We start from the raw sequence: 26,442 nt of genomic DNA on the forward strand, positions 1-26,442 counted from the left end.
TCTGTAAGCTCTCTTTCTAGCTGTAACATTTTGTGATTTGAAATAGAAGTCATCCAGAAAAGAAGGAAAAAAAAAGAGAAAGACTGGCTAATGAAATTAATGTACCTAATTCAGAATCCTCAACTATTTGAAAATTTAAGTTCTGTGAGAGATATTTAAAATCTTTAACCTAGTACTAGGCAGACTTTCCAAAACAAGTGACTAGTTGAAAATGGCACGCATGTGTTCCATTTGTATTCACCAATGGCATGCATGTATTCATTTGTTTACCAATCACCTATTATACATTTTGTACTGTACAAGGCACCAGAAATTTATAAAAATGTTTAACTAAGTCATGGTATCTATCCTCAAAGATAGAAGGAAGACAAATTTAGTGGAAGACAAATTTAAACAAATCACTACAATTGGGCATACCAAGGTTAAGCATACAACTTTGGCTCAGGTCACGATCTCACAGTTTGTGAGTTCAAGCCCCACCAAGGGAATGGAGATTTCAAAAGCTGCTATGATACCAGAAAAGAGGCTCCCAACCCTACCTAGAGACTGGCGTTTAAGAAAAATTTCAATCTCCCTCGCCCATCCCCCAGCCAAAATCCCAAAGGGAACCAGTTCCTGCCAGGGAACTTGCTTGCACTGCGCAAACACCCAACGCTGTGCTTCTGTGGATCCATCCCTCCGGGGGGTCTGACTCCCTCCCAGTGCCGCAGGGCCCCTCCCGAAGCAGATCTCCGAAGGAAAAGCAAGCTGAGCCTGCCCCTCCCGCCCCTGTGCACCTTGCCAATCCACCCAGCTAATACGCCAGATCCCCAGCACCACAAGCCTGGCAGTGTGCAAGTAGCCCAGATGGGCCACACCACCCCACAGTGAATCCCGCCCCTAGGAGAGGGGGAGAGAAGGCACACACCAGTCTGACTGTGGCCCCAGCGGTGGGCTGGGGGCAGACATCAGGACTGACTGCGGCCCCGCCCACCAACTCCAGTTATACACCTCAGCACAGGGGAAGTGCCCTGCAGGTCCTCACCACGCCAGGGACTAGCCAAAATGACGAAACGGAAGAATTCCCCTCAGAAAAACATCCAGGAAATAACAACAGCTAACAAACTGATCAAAAAGGATTTAAACAATATAACAGAAAGTGAATTTAGAATAACAGTCACAAAATTAATTGCCGGGCGTGAAAACAGTATAGAGGACAGCAGAGAATCTCTTGCTACCGAGATCAAGGGATTAAGGAACAGCCAGGAGGAGGTAAAAAATGCTATCAATGAACTGCAAAATAAAATGGAGACAACTACAGCTCAGATTGAAGAGGCAGAGGAGAGAATAGGTGAACTAGAAGATAAAATTATGGAAAAAGATGAAGCTGAGAAAAAGAGATAAAAAAATCCAGGAGTATGAGGGGAAAATTAGAGAACTAAGTGATGCACTAAAGAAAAATAATCTACGTATAATTGGTATCCCAGAGGAGGAAGAGAGAGGGAAAGGTGCTGAAGGTGTACTTGAAGAAATAATAGCTGAGAACTTCCCTGATCTGGGGAAGGAAAAAGGCATTGAAATCCAAGAGGCACAGAGAACTCCCTTCAGACGTAACTTGAATCGATCTTCTGCACGACATATCATAGTGAAACTGGCAAAATACAAGGATAAAGAGAAAATTCTGAAAGCAGCTAGAGATAAACGTGCTCTAACATATAAAGGGAGACCTATAAGACTCGTGACGGATCTCTCTACTGAAACTTGGCAGGCCAGAAAGGAATGGCAGGAGATCTTCAATGTGATGAACAGAAAAAATATGCAGCCGAGAATCCTTTATCCAGCAGGTCTGTCATTTAGAATAGGAGAGAAAGGTCTTCCCAAATAAACAAAAACTGAAGGAATTCGTCACCACTAAACCAGCCCTACAAGAGATCCTAAGGGGGATCCTGTGAGACAAAGTACCAGAGACATCGCTATAAGCATGAAACCTACGGACATCACAATGACTCTAAACCCTATCTTTCTATAATAACACTGAATGTAAATGGACTAAATGTGCCAACCAAAAGACATACGGTATCAGAATGGATAAAAAAAACAAGACCCATCTATTTGCTGTCTACAAGAGACTCATTTCAGACCTGAGGACACCTTCAGATTGAGAGTGAGGGGATGGAGAACTATTTATCATGCCACCGGAAACCAAAAGAAAGCTGGAGTAGCCATACTTATATCAGACAAACTAGACTTTAAATTAAAGGCTGTAACAAGAGATGGAGAAGGGCATTATATAATAATCACAGGGTCTATCCATCAGGAAGAGCTAACAATTATAAATGTCTATGCGCCGAATACAGGAGCCCCCAAATATATAAAACAATTACTCACAAACATAAGCAACCTTATTGATAACAATGTGGTAATTGCAGGGGACTTTATTTATTTATTTATTTATTTATTTATTTAAAAAAAAAATTTTTTTTTTCAACGTTTATTTATTTTTGGGACAGAGAGAGACAGAGCATGAATGGGGGAGGGGCAGAGAGAGAGGGAGACACAGAATCAGAAACAGGCTCCAGGCTCTGAGCCATCAGCCCAGAGCCCGACGCGGGGCTCGAACTCACGGACCGCGAGATCGTGACCTGGCTGAAGTCGGACGCTTAACCGACTGCGCCACCCAGGCGCCCCTATTTATTTTTTTAGCTCAACAAACTTTTATTGTGTAACTTTTTTTTTTTTAATATATGAAATTTATTGTCAAATTGGTTTCCATACACCACCCAGTGCTCATCCCAAAACGTGCCCTCCTCAATACCCATCACCCACCCTCCCCTCCCTCCCACCCCCCCATCAACCCTCAGTTTGTTCTCAGTTTTTAAGAGTCTCTTATGCTTTGGCTCTCTCCCACTCTAACCTCTTTTTTTTTTTTCCTTCCCCTCCCCCATGGGTTTCTGTTAACTTTCTCAGGATCCACATAAGAGTGAAACCATATGGTATCTGTCTTTCTCTGTATGGCTTATTTCACTTAGCATCACACTCTCCAGTTCCATCCACGTTGCTACAAAAGGCCATATTTCATTTTTTCTCATTGCCACGTAGTATTCCATTGTGCATATAAATCACAATTTCTTTATCCATTCATCAGTTGATGAACATTTAGGCTCTTTCCATAATTTGACTATTGTTGAGAGTGCTGCTATAAACGTTGGGGTACAAGTGCCCCTATGCATCAGTACTCCTGTATCCCTTGGATAAATTCCTAGCAGTGCTATTGCTGGGTCATAGGGTAGGTCTATTTTTAATTTTCTGAGGAACCTCCACACTGCTTTCCAGAGCGGCTGCACCAATTTGCATTCCCACCAACAGTGTAAGAGGGTTCCCGTTTCTCCACATCCTCTCCAGCATCTATAGTCTCCTGATTTGTTCATTTTGGCCACTCTGACTGGCGTGAGGTGATATCTGAGTGTGGTTTTGATTTGTATTTCCCTGATAAGGAGCGACGTTGAACATCTTTTCATGTGCCTGTTGGCCATCCAGATGTGTTCTTTAGAGAAGTGTCTATTCATGTTTTCTGCCCATTTCTTCACTGTTGCAGGGGACTTTAACATTCTACTTACAGAAATGGATAGATCATCTAGACACACGGTCAATAAAGAAACACGGGCCCTGAATGATACATTGGGTCAGATGGACTTGACAGATATATTTAGAACTCTGCATCCCAAAGCAACAGAATATACTTTCTTCTCAAGTGCACATGGAACATTCTCCAAGATAGATCACATACTGGGTCACAAAACAGCCCTTCATAAGTATACAAGAATTGAAATCATACCATGCATACTTTCAGACCACAATGCTATGAAGCTTGAAATCAACCACAGGAAAAAGTCTGGAAAACCTCCAAAAGCATGGAGGTTAAAGAACACCCTACTAAAGAATGAATGCGTCAACCAGGCAATTAGAGAAGAAATTAAAAAATATATGGAAACAAACGAAAATGAAACTACAACAATCCAAATGCTTTGGGATGCAGCGAAGGCAGTCCTGAGAGGAAAATACATCGCAATCCAGGCCTATCTCAAGAAACAAGAAAAATCCCAAATACAAAATCTAATAGCACACCTAAAGGAAATAGAAGCAGAACAGCAAAGGTAGCCTAAATCCAGCAGAAGAAGAGAAATAATAAAGATAAGAGCAGAAATAAACAATATAGAATCTAAAAAAACTGTAGAGCAGATCAATGAAACCAAGAGTTGTTTTCTGAAAAAATAAACAAAATTGATAAACCTCTAGCCAGGCTTCTCAAAAAGAAAAGGGAGATGACCCAAATAGATAAAATCATGAATGAAAATGGAATTATTACAACCAATCCCTCAGAGATACAAGCAATTATCAGGGAATACTATGAAAAATTATATGCCAACAAACTGGACAACCTGGAAGAAATGGACAAATTCCTAAACACCACATGCTTCCAAAACTCAATCAGGAGGAAAGAGAAAGCTTGAACAGACCCATAACCAGCAAAGAAATTGAATCAGTCATCAAAAATCTCCCAACAAATAAAAGTCCAGGACCAGATGGCTTCCCAGGGGAGTTCTACCAGACGTTTAAAGCAGAGATAATACCTATCCTTCTCAAGCTATTCCAAAAAATAGAAAGGGAAGGAAAATTTCCAGACTCATTCTATGAAGCCAGTATTACTTTGATTCCTAAATCAGACAGGGACCCAGTAAAAAAAGAGAACTACAGGCCCATATCTCTGATGAATATGGATGCAAAAATTCTCAATAAGATACTAGCAAATCAAATTCAACAGCATATAAAAAGAATTATTCACCATGATCAAGTGGGATTCATTCCTGGGATGCAGGGCTGGTTCAACATTCGCAAATCAATCAATGTGATACATCACATTAATAAAAGAAAAGATAAGAACCATATGATCCTGTCAATCGATGCAGTAAAGGCCTTTGACAAAATTCAGCAGCCTTTCTTAATAAAAACCCTCGACAAAGTCAGGATAGAAGGAACATACTTAAAGATCATAAAAGCCATTTATGAAAAGCCCACAGCTAACATCATCCTCAATGGGGAAACACTGAGAGCTTTTTCCCTGAGATCAGGAACACGACAGGGATGTCCACTCTCACTGCTGTTGTTTAACATAGTGTTGGAAGTGCTAGCATCAGCAATTAGACAACACAAGGAAATCAAAGGCATCAAAATTGGCAAAGATGAAGTCAAGCTTTCACTTTTTGCAGATGACATGATATTATACATGGAAAATCCGATAGACTCCACCAAAAGTCTGCTAGAACTGATACATGAATTCAGCAAAGTTGCAGGATACAAAATCAATGTACAGAAATCAGTTGCATTCTTATACACTAATAATGAAGCAACAGAAAGACAAATAAAGAAACTGATCCCATTCACAATTGCACCAAGAAAAATTTTGTAAGGCACTGGTATCTACATCAAGTTTTATAAAGAACTAGCTGGGTATGACATCTAGGCCTCACCAGAACTCAAAGACTAGAATAATAATGGGGAATTGTCTTTTTATTTTGCATGAGCCTATTTCTCTTAAATTAGTAAAAGTTAAAAGAAATAAAAATGGTTTCTTTTAACTTTTTTTTTTTAAGAGAGGGAGAGCAAGCGAGCGGGGGAGGGGCAGAAAGAGAGGGAGAGAATCCCAAGCTGACTCTATACTGTCAGTGTGGAGCCCAATGTGGAGCTCGACACCACAAACTGTGAGATCATGACCTGAACTGAAATCAAGAGTCGGATGCTTAACTGGGCCACCCAGCCACCCCAAAGCAGTTTCTATGTAAGCCACTGAAGGGTCATGCCTTTAAAAAAATTTAGCCCTCTTTAGCCCTTAACACAGTGTTATGAGAGTTACTTAATTGATGTTTTTGTGAATAAATAACTAAACAAACAATTATATATTCTAACATTCGTAGTTTCTAAAATTCATATGCTCTGTTTCTTACTTGATTCACACTGATTTTATAAATTTTTTTTTTTTCAACGTTTATTTATTTTTGGGACAGAGAGAGACAGAGCATGAACGGGGGAGGGGCAGAGAGAGAGGGAGACACAGAATCGGAAACAGGCTCCAGGCTCTGAGCCATCAGCCCAGAGCCTGACGCGGGGCTCGAACTCACAGACCGCGAGATCGTGACCTGGCTGAAGTCGGACGCTTAACCAACTGCGCCACCCAGGCGCCCCGATTCACACTGATTTTAATTACCTTGTACTTTTTTTAAAAAATAATTAAGATAAGATAAACTTTTTTTTTAAACTTCAAAAAAACCCAGTACGTAGTTTATATATTGACCTTAGGGTCCTATTGGCAAAAGGCTTGATATTAAACCATTCAAAATATAAAGAGTATAGCTATTTCTCTGCACTCTACGGAAAGATCCTGAAATTGAAAATGAAATTTTAACTTTGAAAAGTATAGGCAGAAATAACCCTTAAAATCTACCTTCAAATATGTAAAACTTATTTTATAGATGTTGGCAACCACCAGAATAAAGAAGTGAAAAAAAAAAGAACATGGAGACATGCTCTTAAGCTACACACAAAAGAACTCAAGAGAGATATATGGAAAAGCTCTGCACAATGGCTGTCAAGGATGAAGTAAGTTAACAGGGCTAATTCTTTCTTCGTGCTCTAACTGTTCCATCTTTGGCCAATGAAAGCCCCATCAATTGAGTTCCTGCATCCTTTTGATAAAATCTTAGTAATCTTGTATGGCTTCATTGCTTTTTAGGCAAGATGTCCTAGGGCCATCTTATACATTTCTTGCCCCAGATCTAGAATCACTGTTTTCCCATGGAACTCTGGTTGCTTTAAGGGGGAAATGCTATTTGGAGATTACAACCTGGACGCTAGGAATGTTCACTGCTATTTGTTACTGTTTTAGGCATTTCCAGAGGTGAGAGCTAGGAAATTTGTGTTGTTTTAGAAAAAAATAAATCATGGGATGCCTGCGTGGTTCAGTGGGTTAAGCATCCCACTTTGGCTCAGGTCATGACCTCACAGTGTATGAGTTTGAGCCCACATCCGGCTCTGTGCTGACAACTCAGAACCTGGAGCCTGCTTTGGATTCTGTGTCTCCCTCTCTCTCTGTCCCTCTCCTGCTGACACTCTGTCTCTCTCTCTCAAAAATAAACATTAAAAAAAATGAAAAAAAAAATCATGACTTCAAACTGTATTTCCAAATTAAGTTAAAAATTGTAAGATTTTTATTTAAAATATGTTTTTCTTTCTTCTTGTTTAAAACTTTGGTTCCCATGAGAGTAACATAATTACCAAATAACAATTCCATATTATAACAATAAGATTGTTGGATGCAGTGTAAAATTTTCTGTACATCCTTTTTTTGTTCTTAGCATACATCCCAGGAGGACTATTCAGTAAAAATTCTGTTTTGAAGTCATTTAAGATAATTATTGTCCATGTGTTTCCACTACCAATCAAAATAGAGTTAGATTTTTTCCTTCACTTTGTTAGAGATCGCTTTATTATTGTATTTTATTGTTGTTCTTAAATACATTTAAAATATGCACATCATTCCAAAGTCAAAGTTATAAACAAGACTTATTCAGGAACATCTAACTTCTATCCCATTTGCCTCCCACTGGCCTCTTCCTACTCCTTAAAGTCACTAGTTTTTAGTTTTTCAGTTTATTCTTCCATTATTTCTATACCTTTTCCAATACAAAAAAGATATATTATACATATCTGTACTTTGTCTTTTCCACTGAAAAATGTGTTTTGGAGATCACTCTACTATAATGCACAAAGGGCTTGCTCATTCTTTTTTAAAGCTGCATCATATTCCAAGGTTGCAAGGATATTTCAGTTGTTTCCAGTTTTTGCTATTAAGAATAATGCCACAATAAACAGTCTTACATACACATCATTTCATATGCAGTTTATCTTTGGAACAGATTCCTAGATATGTGATTTCCTGGTCACATTGAAATGCATATATAGTTTTGCTAAATACTACCCAATTCCCTTCTATATGGATTGTACCACTTATCATTCCCACCAACAAAATATGCCTGTTTCCCCAAAGCCTAATCAAATGAGCATCTTGTCACTCTGTGATTGTTTGAGTATGGCTTAGATTTGATCTCCCCAATAAAGAGCTTTCCAGATCTCTGTGACATATGGTCCATTACGCTGTTGCCAAGTCATATACAATATGCTCTGGATCGATTTCAAATTGTTCTTCAATAAAAATCTATTTTTTTAGTATCAAATTAATCTACCAGAACATAAATACTACAGGGCATTCTATCTGGGATTTTGCCCTAAAGAAGGAAGTTGCAGGTTTTTATCTCTTTGTCTTCTTCCTGTGATAAAATGAAATGATTCTATCATTAGGATTCAACTAAGGGCTCTCCAGAACTCCAGCCTGAGTTCAAGTCTCCATTCAGCAACACATAGTTGGATTCCTCAGATGTCCTTCTGCCACTTCAAATTAATTAATTCTCTCATTCACCCAGTCCTGACACCTCAATTATCTCTCATTCTCTTCTCTAGATCTCCTTTACTTAAGCAATCACCAAGATTTCTTACAGATCTTTCCTTAAAAGAATTCCTACATATGAACTCATTTGTTAGCCCATTTCCACCCTAGTCCTGGTTCTAATTATTTAACGTGAGGACTACTGGAATATTCGCTTACCCAGTTTCCCATTCTCCATCCTGTCTCTTCTCTCTGCTGTGCCTACTGTATATTACACACAGTCGGTTTCACGTTGTATTTCATATTCACCTCACCCAAATAACTCTAAGACCCACATGTTGCCCATGATGATGGTTTTCAACCTGTGCTCCACAGATACACTTTACTGCTGTACCAACAAAGCAGCCTCATTTTTATTTGTTCTACACATAACATTTTCTGTGGAAGATTTCCTTGGGATATAAGTGTTCTGCAGCTAAAAGCAAAATTAGTATAAAGGCACTGGCCTATAGAATCAATTCTACAGAAAGTACTATCTGGTTTTGTTGTGGTGACTCAATCTTCTCTTGCTTTCTCTCCTTTTCCTTTTTATTTGCTTCTCTTAATTAATGAATTCATGTATTTAAGTAATATTTACTAAAAACCTAAGATCTACCAGGCACTATAAATCAATAAAAAAAGACAAAGTACCAATGTTCATAAAATCTACAGCTAGACAAGACACACTGGCAATGACAATAAAGTGTGCTAAATTCTCCCAAATGAAAAAAATTCTACCTACGATAGGGAAAGTGAGCAGCCTCTCCAATCCTAAGGTTCATAAAGTATAAAATAATTAAGAGCCTCCAGTTGAGAGGGAGAAACAGCCACAGGGAAAAACCTAAGTTTAATTAAAGCAAAAGTATAAAAGAAATATGAAAAAGATGGAAGATAAAAAGAAGTTTGTTAATCGTGGACAGAATTCCACAGGGCACAGTGAAAAGGTTTGAGAGGGCAAGAAATGATGTAAGGCTAAGTTGCAGACAGGAGGCACAGTTAGGATATCCTAAGTGACGTGAGAGCTTATATTTTGAGTAGTGAGCCAAGAAAGCACACATGTAAGGAATCAAAGGTGTAATGGGTTACAAGGTTATAAGTGAATTAGTTACAGAGGTAAGATAGATGAGGATGGACTGCACTCTAGCTTGTCAGGATTCACCTGTGACACAGATGGTTTTCTAATCTGCATAAGGAGATTATCTGGCAGATAAAGAACCTTCCTTCTGTCTTTCTGTATGTAGCCATTTGTGACTGGATTGGTATTATGGATTCCAGTGAAAAAAGTTCCAGGCTTGAGGCTTGAGACATATAGCTCCAGACTCCTGAGATCTATGTGTCATTAAGCTCCCTAAGAGTAAATAATAGGACATTATCTTAGTATCCCATTCAGAGTCCTGCAAGGTGCTGTGTACAGACTATATATTTAATAAATGTTTCTGGATGTAACAAAGAATGTCCTTCATGGTTAGAAAAGTACCCAAATTATCCTTAATGACCAATAAATTTACCTGAAGCCAGACTGTTTGAATTAACTTTTAAATGAGACACTTAATACCTGTGACTCTGGGCAAATTAATTAATCTAAATGTACCTGGGTTTCCTTATCTATAGAAGAGCGATGATGAGAATAAGAACACCTGCCTCAAAGGATTTTTGTGACCACTGAATCAATTAAAGCATGTTAAGGGTTTAAAACAATGCCTGGTACACAGAGCACCTTCCTGAGCTATTATTTTCATAGAACATGAGATCAAATAGCTTTGTGAAGACTTGTACTACTATATAGCACAACGAACACATTAACTACTTCTTCAAACTTCAACCATCACTTACGGCAGGTCTGTAAAGTTATTGCTTACCTGGGTCAAAGTTATCACCAAATATTCTCTTGGCAGGAATCTTCAGGGCCATAGCAGGAAATTGTTTCTTTAACTAGAATTTAAAAAAATAACATTATATGAACTTAATTTTCTAAGTCTTCTAGTTATACACGTACCAAAACAAATTACAATCTGATTTTCAAGAAATTCCATCAGTAAGACATACTTTTAAAGTATATAATGATCAAATATACAATATTAAATTATACCAATAAAATACCATTAGTCTGACTAATCATCCTATTTTGTCCCAAGAGAACATTTAGTATCTTTGTGACCCTGGATAAGTTACTTAACATTTCTGTGCTTCAGTTTTCTTGTCTGTAAAATGGAGATGATTTTAGCACTTACCTTACACATCTGTTGAGAGCCTTAAAGGAAATCATTTAGGTTAAGTGCTTAGACAAGAACCTGGAGTATAAGCTTTGAATACATGTTACTCACTGTTTATTGCCTCAAGAGAAGTTGTGACCTTTGTGTTCTTTCTATATGAACATGCTACTGACAACTGTTTTCTAAGGAACCTGATGAATTTTGCTTTCAGTATCTTCTGCTCTAGCCTTCCCCTTATTCATATTTTAATACATTTGTTTATCAGATTTGCTTATCCCCAAAGAACTTGGCCCTGGAGACATTAAATGCGGGGCAGTAAAGTCATAAATGTGGATTAACACTCATTTTTAAGTTTGACGTCAAAAAAACCCACATACACACATAAACTACATCCCTAACTACCAACTGTCAGGAAATACAAAGAATAGAAGAATGTATTAATCACTCTACACCATGAGTATGCTGTCAGCACAATCCAGACTGAAAAATCTGTAGACAATTGACCCTGCTTTTTCAATGAAAAATCATAAAGGAAAGAAAAGAGAGGCAGACAGGGAAACTTAGTCACCAAAAGACACTTTATAGATTTATCAACCAGTCATATAAGCACTGACTGAATATTTGATATTAAGATGTTATTGTTAATTATTTTCAGATGTGATAATAGTACTCTGTATTTTTTAAAGATCTTTTCAGAGATGTATACAAAAATATTTACAGATGAAATGATACGTAGTCTTAAATTTGCTTCAAAATTACAGAGGACAGGCTAGGGACAGAGATGAAACCAGAATGGCCATGTATCTGTAACGGCTGCAGCTGGATGGTACGTTATATTATTTTCTGTGTTTGTAGTATTATTATACTTCTGTATGTGTTCAACAATTTCTACAACAAAAATTTTAAATGCAAACTACACTCATAAAAATACATTTATATGATCAAAATGTTTACAAATTGGATATTTTACTTTTTGTTTCTTCTTTTACTCTAAAAGGAGCACAAGGAAAGAATCTGTGTTTTCAAACTTAGGGTAATCCAGGCCAGGTTTAACCTCACTTCCATGGTTTCAAAGAACATAACTGGTACCATTCCTCTGTTCTTTGCTTTGCCTGTCACCACAGGAGGCAGAATTAGAGGAGTTACAGAAAAACAGACAGAGAAAATGGGGGAAATAAAAAAATAAAAAAGGAAGAGAAATGCAGGAAAAATGAGGGGGAAGGATAAAAACTCAACTATATATTAAGGAAAATTTTCTGCAAAAAGCTTAAGATGGGGTGTATGATGGAAAAAGAATGAAAGTGATCATGGGGGGGAGGAAGGTGCCCCAAACACACTGTCCTACTTTACCTTTATACTGAAAGATACTCAAATATTAACACTCTACTTAATTAATCTCTGGCTACTTAAATCATGAAACCATCATGACATTAGGATGGCTTTTTACTCATGCAGATCTCCACACTGCTGAGCTGTTAGGTGACATCCCTGACATTCCTCCTTCTTATGAATAGTTCTACAGAAGCAAACACATTTAGAAGCTAATTCTGGCCCATATAATCTTTTAATCAAAATACAGAAAGAAATCTCAGATTTTCAGTTATTAGTAGTTCACTAAACAAAATCTGACCTTATTTCTCTAAGAAGTTTATATAAACCATCTCTGTGTGTATGTGTGTGTGTTATGTTACCATCATAATAGCTACGCTCAAATCTGTACCATCCTCAAAAAATGGTGATCATGTATATAATGGTATCCAAGAATTTCAACTAGAACTGGCAATTCAACCCTCACCCAGCCTCCAATATAAACTTTTTTTTTTTTTTTAAATCACTCAACATTGCAGAAGAGATCTTCATGTAGAAACTCTTTTTGGCTATTATTTTGTCTCTAAAGTAAAAAATGCTGTCTCAATATCCTTTGATTAAGCACTTAAAAAATATATATACAAAGTTCAGTTACATATGTATTATAGAAAAATTAAAGAAAAAAGCACAGTAAAAACACTACAGTTATCTCTGAGTAGCAATATGTTTTAGGTGATTAAAAAAAATTTTTTTAGAGGGAGAAAGAGACAGAACGTGAGTGGGGGAGGGGCAGGGAGCGAGGGAGACACAGACTCCAAAGCAGGCTCCAGGCTCTAAGCTGTCAGCACAGAGGCTGATGCGGGGCTCAAACTCGTGAACCATACGATAGATCATGACCTGAGCTGAAGTCAGACCCTTAACTCACTGAGCCACCCAGGTACCCCTTAGGTGATTTTTAAGCTTAAATATGTATTTTCCTCCATATTCCAGATTTTCTAGAATATATATTAATTTTACATTGGAAAAAATACCATTTAAAAATACTGAAGTATTATTTTAAAAGTTCAATTTTAACTAGCAAAGCATTTGAATATTATTTGGAAGAAATATAGTGAAATGATAAAGAGATGAATGAAAAGCCTAAATTTCATGACTTAACAGAACATGAGATGTTGTACAGCTAGACAACGTTTGGTTCATTCTGGCCCATTTAGAAGTAATTTATCTCTTAACTGAGACACACTTAACTTCCCCTGTAAGTATCTTACCAGGGACGCCTGGGTGGCTCAGTGGACTTTGGCTCAGGTCATGATCTCACGGTTTGTGAATTCAAGCCCCATATCGGGCTCTCTGTTGTCAGCATAGAGCCAGGTTCGGATTCTCTGTCCTCCTTTCTCTCTGCCCCTCCCCCACTAGTTCTCTCCCTGTCTCTCTCTCAAAATAAATAAATTTTTAAAAATAATAATAAAGTATCTTACAAATGGTGAGTTACAGACTTATGTATCTATTTAACCCTATTTTTTAAATCAAGAGACAGGGTTAAGAAAATTGAAAAAAATTACCTTAAATATGAAACAATTTTTTCTGAAGGATGCCTGGTAATCTACCACTTATTAAATACAGAAGGAAACTCCTTTTTATTCTTAGGCCAGAAAAAAATTAAATTTCGGATTTGAAGAATTTCTTTTTTCCTTAACTGAAGCAAAAACTGGAATCCAGAGCTGTCTTTATAATCTGGGGTCTATAATGACCAACTCAGATGGTATTCTTTGGCCTCCAAGGTATGTATGACTAGAGGCAACACACTCTACAAACACTGGTCCCTGCATAGATCTGGCCTGATATGTTAAAATGACCATGGTGCTCTTGCTTCCTACTTTAGGGAGTATTTGTGATTACAAAAACACTGGATTAAAAATACTATTTAATATTTGAATTTTGAATATACAGGTTTTAGTTATTTAAATAACTAATGCTCCCACACTCCCTACCCCCCACCCTACTGCCAGAACTTATTAAAGTCCATATACATTTTAATTGTATTAGCTACTTAAAATCTGGAACCGAAGACTTATCCCTAAACCAAGCATGAAACTATGGAAGGAGGGTAAGCTTATGACAAACTTTCAGACCTAAATCTAATAGCTAGGCAATTTAACCAGAAATAACAAGATGATTAACAGTTATTAGAGAGGTAGTAAAAGAAATTCTTTTTTTTTTTTTTTTTAAGTTTATGTATTTTGAGAGAGCAAGAGAACAAGGGAGAGACAGAATCCCAAGCAGGTTCCTCATTGTCAGCACAGAGCCTAACGCAGGGGTCGATCTCACGAACCATGAGATCATGACCCGAGCCAATCAAGAGTCAGACACTTAACCAACTAAGCTACCCACATGCCCAGAATTTATTTCTAATATTCTGACATTAAGATGTATTTTAAGCTGGATCTAGTTTCCCTATCTTCAACAGTTTATTTGGAATTTCTCAACAATCCTCTCTCCACCCTTCTTTGTAGGAATTCCAAGGTTTGGATGCTTTTGAAGAAATCTCATACCCTTTTCTGCTTCTCTATATGAATATTATTTAATCACTCAAATAAATCTCTCTTACTTGCAAGTTTTCTCAGATGTTCTATTTTTTATTTTAATTTTTTTAAGCTTTGTTTAAGTAATTTACACCCAAGGCGGGGCTCAAACTCACAACCCTGAGATCAAGAGTCACATATTCTTCTGACTGAGCCAGTCAAGATGCCCCTCAGATGTCTTGTTTTAAATAAAAATCATTAAGACTGACATTTACTTACAGTATTGTAAAGTTTATCAAACTCTGCATATCTCCTGAAGACAAACCACTCACTCCTGCCCACTGAGACCAAAACTTTATAAACCTGTGGAAATAAAAAATAGCATAACAAAACTTGACTGCAAAAAAAACCCACTAGCTATTTAACAGGCAAATAATTTGTTTTCATACTCATGAAACTGATATTAGACATTCATGTTTATACACAATTCTCCAAAATACACAAGTATACCAGCTGAAAGACTTACTTCATCTTCTTGATATTTTATTTTTTAAATGTTATGAAATATTTCCATAGTTTCAGACAATAACACAGTGAACACCTGTGAACTCATTTAGAACTTCTGAATTCTAACATTTCGCCATTCTTGTTTCAGATTTCCCCCCCAATTTTTCTAATATTATAGATTCAATTGATGCCACTTTCCTCTCTTCTTCCCTAGCAGTAACCATTATCCTGAAATTATAAAGTATTTTCAAAAGTGACGCCTGGCACATAGTAAAGACTCAATGATTAGTTCTGCTCCTTCCAGATCATCTTGTACACAGTATTTTTCAAACTAGAAATTTACCTTCGTATTTACTATCGTCTTACATATGTTTAATAATTTCACATACACATAATTTCATATAACCATAGTCAACAATGCTATGAAGTAAGCAGAACAAATATTATAACCCCTAGTATATATGTAAGGAAATGATGTCCCAAAAAAGTCAAATAACTTGCCCAAATTCATAGACTTATGTGACTAAAATTTAAATCTTCTAACCCTTCATGTACCAGAACCAGTATCAAATCATCAACAATTATAACACAGAATTGATTCTTATAATGCATCCCACAGAGTATCATAGTAACATAGAGACAATGGTTTGGGACCCCAGAGATCTTGTGTCATTCAAAGGAGAAAAATAACAAGAATCCAGGCATTTGAGGAAAGGCTCACTAATGTATGACTTGGGGTATGAATTACAGAGATAGGAGGTGCTTTTGGGTTTACAATAGTTGTCCACAGTCTATTAGACAACTTAGAGTAAACCAGGTTTATTTTAGAAGATAGGCATACAAATATGTATAAACTATCCTTTCCCATAAAAGATTGGAAGCTACATTCACAAGTTCATAGTTAGAGAAAATACTGTGAGAAAAGCACTTCTCTGATACTGCATGTGATTACAACATATGAACTCTGTAGCACTGTGTGAGATACGGTCACCTTAACAAGCCACAGTGAGAGGCGTCCCAGAATGTAAAGCCACATTCCTCCATAGGAGAGGATAAGGCCTCACCTGAAAGGTGAAACAAAGTCACTGGTATCAGTCACCTGAGTAAGTGATGTATTACGTATAGGCTAAGAGAAAAAGAGGATCCAGGCCCCTACATGAGCCACATGTGATGATGGGTGGTAACATGGCTCTTCTGGTCTTAACCAAAAGGCATCAAGTTCTCTTAGAGGAAGCTGCTGGATGTAAGATTTGTTTGTGAAATGATAACTGTTCATAAGGAGAGAATGCAGAAGTAGAGAATAAAGAACATGGTCAAGGTGCCAGTGAAGCTGCACCATGTTTCTAAGACTTAACTACAGATTCATCTCATAGAGCATTTAGGATCAGATTGGACTGGAAGTAGGACTGCTACCAAAGGATCAGAAATTTAGGTTTAGATGATTGCAAGCTTCTTGAATTACTTATGCTGGCTTCCTAGTGTGGTAAGGTGGCTTCCCATGGTTACCCAAGTATAACCAAGACTAGAACCCACACATAGCTTCTAGGCTGAAGTAGCTGTACAGCATATAATTTTTTTAATTTTATTTTAGAAAAGGGTGAGTGAGTGCCTACACAAGGGAGTGATGTTATGGGGGGGAGGGGGGGGGGGAAGAACCTCAAGCAAAGTTCCACAGTCAGCATGAAGACCAACATGGGGCTCGACTCCAAGCCCCTGATCATGACCTGAGCCGAAATCAAGAGTCAGATCCTCAACTGGCTGAGTCACATAGGGGCTCTGGAAATACCTCCACCATGAAAAAGTAAATGGACCTGAGATAACTCACTGCCTATATTTGATATATATGAACTTCCATCAAACTTGACAGGAGGTTATGCCCTTGAAGGAGAGAATGCTCAAAAGTAAAAATAAGGAGAAGAAAAAACAAACTTTCACACATTCCACTATTTTACCAAAGGTATACTGACTTCTTGTTTACCATCAGCAAGATACTTCTAAAACTTGCTTATAAGACTGTGGAATGCACAATGCTTAAGATATTGCTACAACAGAGACTGAGCAGAGGCAAATGGCCAGACACACACTGCAATCTCTACTCTGGGCTTTGGTGCAGGGTGTGGAGGTATGTTTATTAAAAAAGGAGAAGAGAGGACAGAAGCTATTTCCAGCTTCTCGTCTGGGACTTTGGGAGAGAAGTATCATTTGGGGGCCCCAGCCCCACCTAGTTAAGAAGGGAGACTGGATTTGTCAGACCAAAGGGTTTAGTTTAACTCCTCAGTGACAGGAATGTGACAGGAATTCTGAGTTGCAAGTCATTTGTCATAGGATGCACCTGGCAGGAGCCAGGTGACTGACCCCCGAGTCAGAGGCCAAGGTAGATCACTTGAATCAAAAGAGCAGTGAAAGGCATAGCAGAGCCTCAGTGGGCTCTACAGCCATCAAGAGACAAGGAGAAGGTGAATTGGCAGTAAATCTCCACCACTCTGGCCAAGCCAACAAAGAATAGATCACAAATAAGTTGGCTGACTGCAGATGACAGCAATGGATGCCAAGAAAATGCCCAGACCTGGATCAGGTCAACCACAGCTGGCTGCTTGCCAGACCGGTCACTGTGCATTTGGAACAGCAAAGATCTAGAGGGATGACAAAAATATAAGAGCCTTCAGCAGGCTACCATGAGATCAGTCACTGACTTAAATACTGTGAAAGGGGACACCTCTCCGCTCATAAACCATGACGTCAAGTTGGAGAAGTGTGTGTTCATATGGGAGAGAGAGAGCAGAATGAAGACAGCCTGAGCATTTTAACTTAAAAGAACTGCTTAAATTTTAGCTCAAACTAAGTGTTAAACAGAACTGGGTTAAATGAATTTTTTCATACTACTCAGTGGCTGGGGCTTACAAGGAATCAGTTATAAGGATCAGTTATAAACAAGATAAATGGCATTATTTCAGGGGGAGGCGGGCAGGAGATCTCTGGACATACACACTAACAGGGCTACTGGAACTAAACACTGTATGTGTCATTACACTAATTAGAAAAATGGCTATTCTCCAAAAATAGTCACTGATACAATGATTCAGCAAACACTCACTGTTCTTATTCTTTATAGTTCCATAGTATGTATTACAGTGGTCAAAAGTAAAATTAGAAATGGACTTTGCTTTTAAAGTAAACAAAGATAAAATACTGGATTAAAATTTTAAAAAATTGAGGTAGAAAATATAAATGTCAAGAAAGACACTATGGAAATTTCAAAACCATGTTTGCTTTGTTTTGTTTTGTTTTGTTGAGACAGTAGTTCTTAACATAAGACTAGTGACTTCTGGAGTCCATTAACCTCCTGACTGCATGCAAAATTACGTGCATGTTTGTAGATCCTTGTGTCTGCACATTTTCTGGTGAGAGGATCTATCAGAGTTTCATAAGCTTTTCCAAGGGGATAGGTAAACAGGCAAAAATCTGAAAAGGTAACTGTATTCCCTTATAGTACACAGGGAAGACTGGGGAGGATACATCATTTGAAAGATAAGTAAAATCTGGATATGTGGAAACATGGGGAGGACATTCCAGGTTAAGGAAGAACAAAAGCAGAAATGGAAACACTCTCTATGTTCAATTTTCCCCCATATGCTTTATATTATATACTTACAGTAAACCTCTTCTTTTTCTCTCTGTGTTCATCTGAGCTGGGAATGCTTACACTGGGGCAGCTTTCCTTGTAGTCCATGGTATAATCCCTTTGGGTTTATTGCCTCAAATGGACACCAAAAAATGAGTCCGAGAAATAGTCAGCAGAGGACAAACACTGTTAGCTAATCCAAAGCATAAAACCTCTTGAGGTAATATTCAAATTCCATCATGCAACCTTAGCCAGCAGAAAAAAACAAAGAAAAAAGATTAGCAAAATAATTTTAAAATACCATCATTCCTTATTCATAGCAACCATTTTATGCTTATTCTGACAAGAATTTATATTTGATTGTAAGTTTCAGTCCAGGTTAGAGATTTAGGATCTCAGGCCTATGAATAGCTAAACCAAAATCAAACATGTGCATCCCATCTACCTTCCTTACTGCTAAATTCTAAAAGCTTGTACACCACAGTTCATGGGACTGAGAGCAACTTTCACCTAAAAGGTCTCTACTTTGATAGATTTAGAGCAGGGTTTTTAATTTTTTGTTTAATGTTTATTTATTTTTGAGAGAGAGTGCGTGCGTGTGCAAGCAGGGGAGGGGCAGACAGGGAGACAAAGAATCCAAAGCAGGTTCAGGCTCATGACCTTAGCTGAAGTCAGACACTTAACCGACTGAGCCACCCAGGCAGACCTAGAGCAGTGTTTTTAAAAAGTGTGTTTTTAAGTTTAAGTAATCGCTACGTGCAATGTGGGGCTCAAACCCAAGAGCCCAAGATCAAGAGGCACATGCTTTTCCAACTGAGCCAACCTATATACCTATAGTATATACCTATAGTATACATACCTATATATACCTATATAGGTATACCTATATACCTATCGCATACCTATATAGGTATGTATATGTATATGTATATGTATATAGTATATACCTATAGTATACATACCTATATATACCTATATAGGTATACCTATATACCTATCACATACCTATATAGGTATGTATATGTATATGGATATTATATACCTATAATAGGTATATATATACACTTATATGTAGTAGGTATACAGTAGGTATATATAGTACCTATAGTAGGTAGGTAAATAAATATATATATATATAAATATAAATATATATATATACACACAGTGTGTGTATATACACACACATATATAGTAGATATATAGTTAGTATGCAACTATTTATTATATATAGTATATTTATACAGTATAGATAACTATTTACTCCTGTTTTACAAGTGAGAGACAATTTAGACATGAAGGCGTTATATAAATCACCCATCCAGGATTTGAACCCAGGCTACGTGGCTCCAGAGTCTTGACTCTTAACCACTGTGTTGTGCTGCATCATAATAACTGGATAATTCTTACGCGCTGGACCTCTGGTCAGAGACATTACAGATCTTCATGTAGAATAAATACAATTATGTTAATATCATTCCACCCAAGGACAAAGGGCTCAAGATGTTAAACTGATGTAACTTTTGCTAAACACAGCAGCCCATACTCTCCACTGACACCAAATAATTCTCTTTAAAGAGTTAGTTTGGCAGTTTCCCTGGTGATTAATTTTAGGAACTCACTCTGACAGATCTAATAATTGTAAGTAAATTATATTCAACTAATGATTTCAAATATCTATCAATAGGCATTGAAGATTCAGGTAGGGTGAATTTTAACTGATTATAAGGGTACTTCCTTTGAGGTGACTAAAAACCTGCTTGGCTAGATGTGATGCTGGAAATGCAGTCAAGAAGGATTTATATGTAGTTGAATTAGTAGTCAGAAAACAGAAATGTAACTGCCACCTCCTAAGCTCAGAGTGCCCCATAAAAGCAGCCAGCTTCTTCAGCGCCCCCATTAGACCAGGGCAGCCACCTGAGCAGTCTTGCCCTGTAGGCCCAGCACTCTACTGCTAAAGAATCAGAGCAGGTGGAACCTCAGCTCTTCTAAGGCAGATTAACCTGACAGACCCACATCAGCCCATTCTCCAGCTGCAGGAGAAGTGACAAAAAGGTGAAAATTACAGTGCTATGCTTTCCACACCTGTCCCTTGAGAATGTGGGACACAGGGAGTGTGGGTCCTCCTGGTATTGTATTATGTACAAGTTTGAATGTCTGTTTGTGCCTTACTGTCCATGGTCTACAGGAGAACTACAGGAGAACATCATGCTGCCGGTCTTCCCTTTGGAAGGGACCGTTAAGATATGACTTTAAGTTGGGGCACCTGGGTGACTCGGTCAGTTGAGTGTCCGACTTCAGCTCAGGTCATGATCTCACAGTCTGTGAGTTTGAGCCCAGCATCGGGTTCTGTGCTGACAGCTCAGAGCCTGGAGCTTGCTTCGGATTCTGTGTCTCCCTCCCTCTCTGCCCCTGCCCCACTCACACTTGGCCTCTCTCTCTCAAAAATGAATAAACGTTTAAAAAAAAAAAGATAAGACATTAAGTGGCATCAGGAATAGATAAGGGGGAAAGAGCTGGGAAGCAGGATAAGTTGTTTCATATGAGGTACAGGGGACATATAAATGTGCATGCATAGTAGACAATTAAGTAGGATGCCAATTCTCACTACCTATTCCTATCACCTCTTGTTGCATGCTAACAGGAGTTAGATCCCAAAAGAGTACAGAAAGAAGTTCAAAGCCTACTCTGGGAATAGACTGCCTTTATACTGAAAAATTTGCAGATCTCAAAAATTTTTATTAGCAAGCGTCTGAGGAGCACATAATGGGAGTACATTCGAAGCATACCAGACCAAGGAGAACTAAATATAGAAGATTACTGTGAACCTATACATGGCCATAACTGTATCCCATCAATCTTTCTCCAGACATTCCTTAAGAGGGACCCGCAGCCATTCACAAGGGTGACTGCCCACTGGGGAAGGAGAAATGTGTAGTTCTTCCAAAGGTTACTAGACACTAGCTCTAAACTGACACTAAACCTTAAACACCCAAAACATGGCCCACCAGTCAGAGCACCTATCTCATTCCAGAAAAGAAATGTGTGATGAAGTCAACCCTTGTATCTCATGGTGGGTACAATGGAACCACAGGCCCATTTTGTGGTTATTTCCCTAGTCCTAAAATTTTTCTACAAACGGATATACTTACTAACTGGCCAAGTTCCCATATTGGTTCCCATCCCACATCATAAAAGATATTACGAAGAAAGGGCCATGAAGAAGCCCTTGGAACTCTTCCCTCTGTCCCCACTATGAAAGTAAACCCAAAGCTCTACCACATCCATGGGAGAAGTTCAGGAATCAGTACTACTATCAAAAAACTTGAAGGATACAGAAGCGTTGATTCCTATCATATCTCCATTTAACTTGCCTGTTTACCTGTACCAAAGCCAGAAAGATCTTGGAACATGACAACAGATTAGTATAAATTTAATCAGATGGTGAGGCCAATCATGACTGCACTTCTAAATGTAATACTTCTTGCTGGAGAAAATGAGAATAACCCCTGATATCCGGCAAATAAATATGGACTTGGCAAATGTTTTCTTTTCTATCATCATCAGTAAGGACAATATGATGCAATTCGCTATCAAGTGCCAGAAACAACAGTACACTTTCAACGTTTTAACTGAGGGCTATTTCTGCACTGTCATAATATAGTCTGGAAGGACCCTGATCATCTCAATATCCCACAGATCACCACACTAGTCTATCACATTGATGGCACTGTTAACTGGATCTGGTGAACAACAAGCAGCAAACACTCAGGATGCCTTTGTAAGACACACGTAAAAGCCAGAGGATGAAGTTATAAACCCCATGAAAGTTCAAAGATCGGGGCCCCTGGGTGGCGCAGTCGGTTAAGCGTCCGACTTCAGCCAGGTCACGATCTCGCGGTCCGGGAGTTCGAGCCCCGCGTCGGGCTCTGGGCTGATGGCTCAGAGTCTGGAGCCTGTTTCCGATTCTGTGTCTCCCTCTCTCTCTGCCCCTCCCCCGTTCATGCTCTGTCTCTCTCTGTCCCAAAAATAAATAAACGTTGAAAAAAAAAAATTAAAAAAAAAAAAAAAAAAAAAAAGAAAGTTCAAAGATCACACTGACGGTTTCTATGGTTCCAGAGGTCTAAGACAGGATACCCCATGTAAAGTGAGACATTGCTACACTTGGCACTATATCCACTAAGAAACAGATAAAACAACTGGTGAGTTTCCTATTTGGAAATGCTGCTCTGACCTTTATACTGGGTAACCCATGAGACTGCCAGTTTTTACTGGGGCTTGATCCCAAAGAAGGCTCTTCAGCAAGAAAAGCTGCCCTAACTCTTGGGGCTATGCCTTAGCACACCCACTAGTACTACAAAATGACACGGCAGACAGGGATTCTCTAACAAGAATCCAGAGAAGTGTAAGAGCTATAGACTCTTTAAGGTACTGTCAGTAACTTTTGCCCATTTGGTTCCTGGCTTGCTACTAGGCTCAGGTAAAGACTGTATACCTGCCCATGGGAAACCAAGAGACTATATAACAAGAACAGCCCATCATGAACACTATTCTCCAACCCTTGTTGGCTCTCTCAACACATGCTCATGGGGTTCATCCTACAACCAGTTAGCAGAGGAGGGAAAAGACATACCCACTTATGAATGGACATGCATGGTGTGCTAGCCCTGACCAGAAATGAGATAATGTAGCCCATGGTCCAAAAAGACCATATGGTCTTTTATGGTCCCCAAAAGGGAAATATTCCCATTGGGCAGAATTCTCAGCAGTATACGTGATGTCAGGGGAAATGTATGCCAAAGGTACACATTTATGCTGACTTGTGGCCAGTAGCTAATGGATGGCTTGCTGGTGAAAGAGTCAGAAAGAGTAAGATTCAAAATCTTTTTAAAGGGGAGAGTATAGGGGTGCCTGGGTGGCTCAGTTGGTTAGGCGTCTGACTTCAGCTCAGGTCATGATCTTGCAGTCTGTGGTTTGAGCCCCGCATCACGCTCTGTGCTGACAGTTCGGAGCCTGGAGCCTGCTTCAGATTCTGTGTCTCCCTCTCTCTCTGCCCCACTGCTGCTCTTGTTCTGTCTCTATCTCTCAAAAATAAATATTTAAAAAAATTTTTTAAAGGGGAGAGTATATTCCCAAATGTTCGTTTCATCTTTTTTTTTAATAAAATTTTTCAAAATATTTATTTTGAGAGAGAGAAAGAGAAGCAGAGAAAAAAGGAGAGAGAGAATCCCAAGCAGGCTCCATGCTGAAGCACAGAACCTGACATGGGGCTCAATCTCATGAACCATGAGATCATGACCTGAGCCGAAACCAAGAGCTGGAAGCTTAACTGACTAAACCACCCAGGTGTCCCTTTAATAAAAATTTTTAAAGTTTAAAAAGGGGGAGAGGTTTGTGGATGTCTGAATGAACCTTTCAATATAGCACAGAATATGAAAATATTTGTGTCCTACATAAAAGCCCACTATAGACTCTCAATAATCAGATGGTAATATGACAAGTCCTATGGATATCAATCAGCCTCTTTCTCAATCACCCATTGCTTGCTCAATGGACCTATGACAAAGTAGACAAGGTAGGATTTCTTTATTCTAATACCTTTGACCTTTGACAATTTATGGGTTACTTGGAAGGAGTGGAAGTTGACTGTGAAAGTTAGACTTTAACCAGCTAAGACAACTGAGTAGCAGAAAGTTGTTAAAGGTATTTACCCAACTCAGATCTAAGACTTCTAGGAATTCATGAGCATCCTGAGACAATCAATCTATTAGACCTCAAAGAAAAGTTGGACTTCTTTTCCACTGTGACCTGACCTGAACTCCATGGGATCAGAAATTCTGAAGAAGTGCAGATATCTGAGAAAATGAAATCACTCTTTCGGAAGCAATTCACACATTTTGGTGCTGTGAATCATGGCTTAAGCTTCTTTGCTTGCTTTTGATGCTTAAATACAGAAGGTTCCTGAATGATGTCCTATCAGTGTCACTCAGTTTCTGGAGTACTCAGGTTCAGTCTTTGGGCACTGTCTTTGCATGGCTCCATGACAATATACTTCATTTTGTTGACCTTGAGATCCACCATCATCAATATAAACCTAGTATCAGAACTGCAATGGTACCTGACTGAATGCACCCTCAGTTCCCAAAAATACTATATAGGCTGATAGTGGTATACCCCCTGATTTCATCAACAAGGATTGACTAACCCTAGACTAAAAACTATGTTTTTATGTGATGAAATTTGGCCAAATTACCTTCTTGAGTCACTTTATAATTCATAACAACTTGCCATTTGAATACAAAAATAATCATAAAAATAGAAATGTATAGAAAAGCACAAAGAAAAATATACATCATCTTAGTACACAACAGACATGTACAACCAATTATTATTTTGCATATATTCCTTTTTTTTCTATGTGCCTATAAACATATACGGGTGTGAGAAGTCTGTACATATCTGTATTACTGTGTACATGTGTGCCTGTGTGTGTTAAAATGATGGAACATACTGCTCTACAAACTTTTTAAACTTTATATTAAAAAATTTTTTTTCTTAATTTTTATTTTTAATAGAGAGAACACAATGGGTGGGGGAGAAGAGAGAGAGGGAGACACAAAATCTGAAGCAGGCTCCAGGCTCTGAGCTGTCAGCACAGAGCCTGATGTGGGGCTCAAACCCACAGACCATGAGATCATGACCTAAACTCAAGTCATTTGCCCAACCAACTGAGCCACCCAGGTGCCCCTAAACTTTATATTTTAATACCAATAATAATAGTGATGATTATTACTATATGCCAAGGACTGGGCTAACATATAATCTTCACAGTAACTGTGGAAGATACTGTGGTCACTCTCATAAGTGAACAAACAGACATTTAATGAGGTTAAGTAATTGCTTGAAGTCATGAAGCAGGAAGTTGGTGGAATCAGAATTTGAAGTAATGCCTCACTCCAGAATCTGTGATTTAACACGACACTATACCACATTCCCTCTCAAGACATTAAATTTTCTTCTATTATATATTTTATTAAGACTATTTTTCAGACCAGTTTAAGGCTCATAGCAAAATTGAGGGGAAGTTACAGACATTTCCCATGTACCTCCTGCCCCCATACAGATAAAAGGGCATAGAGGGGCTCAACAATATGGCCTTCCTTGCACTGATAATGATCTAGCTTCTTTCAGTGCTGAGTGCCCAACCTCAACAGCTAAAACCAACACTGATCCCCACTATGGCACAATCCCACAGGGGGAACAGACAGCCACATGGGACAACATCTGTCCTCACAGAAGCCAGACTTGCCTTCCTGGCCTGAAATGCTTCTGACCAGATGCACCATCCTTGGTTACAGCAGGCCTTATTCACTGTCATAAAATCCTACACATCACGTCAGACCAAGGCACACATTTAGAGCCGGGAAGTATAACAATAGGCTCAGAGCCATAGAATGTGCTCTTTTTACCATGTATCTCTTCACTTAGAAGCAGCTGCTTGAAAGAGCAGTGGAATGGCTACAGAAGGCTCAGCTCTAGCACCTGTGAGCAAACACCCTGTGACACTGGGGCTGGATATGGTATATGTGCTATACCCAGAGCCAACATATGGTTCTATCTCTCACACAGCCAAAATATGTGGGTCAGGAACTAAGAATGGCTCTGCTCAGCGTTATCTCTAAGGAATTTTTGCTTTCCATTGCAACCTTGGGTTTGGTGGAAGAATGCTTTCACCAAGGAATAGTCTAGCCCTATTAA

The 26,442-nt window shown here is 38.6% G+C and overlaps 1 protein-coding gene across 7 annotated transcripts in view; it reads right to left on the bottom strand.

Annotated features, from left to right (window-relative positions):
* LOC123586121 (serine/threonine-protein kinase Sgk3) overlaps window positions 1–26,442 on the bottom strand; it is a 143,244-nt gene that overhangs the window by 46,940 nt on the left and 69,862 nt on the right. For all 7 annotated transcript variants that reach the window (XM_045455031.1, XM_045455032.1, XM_045455036.1 and 4 more), the window contains 3 exons: window positions 18,718–18,933; window positions 14,838–14,921; window positions 10,375–10,447 (listed from right to left, as the gene is read on the bottom strand). In XM_045455031.1, the coding sequence (XP_045310987.1) occupies window positions 10,375–10,447; window positions 14,838–14,921; window positions 18,718–18,795 (235 nt within the window). In that variant the 5' untranslated portion in view covers window positions 18,796–18,933. The remainder of the gene's footprint in view (window positions 1–10,374; window positions 10,448–14,837; window positions 14,922–18,717; window positions 18,934–26,442) is intronic.

This window comes from Leopardus geoffroyi, chromosome C3 (assembly GCF_018350155.1).
Source record: "Leopardus geoffroyi isolate Oge1 chromosome C3, O.geoffroyi_Oge1_pat1.0, whole genome shotgun sequence".
Lineage (NCBI taxonomy): Eukaryota > Metazoa > Chordata > Mammalia > Carnivora > Felidae > Leopardus > Leopardus geoffroyi.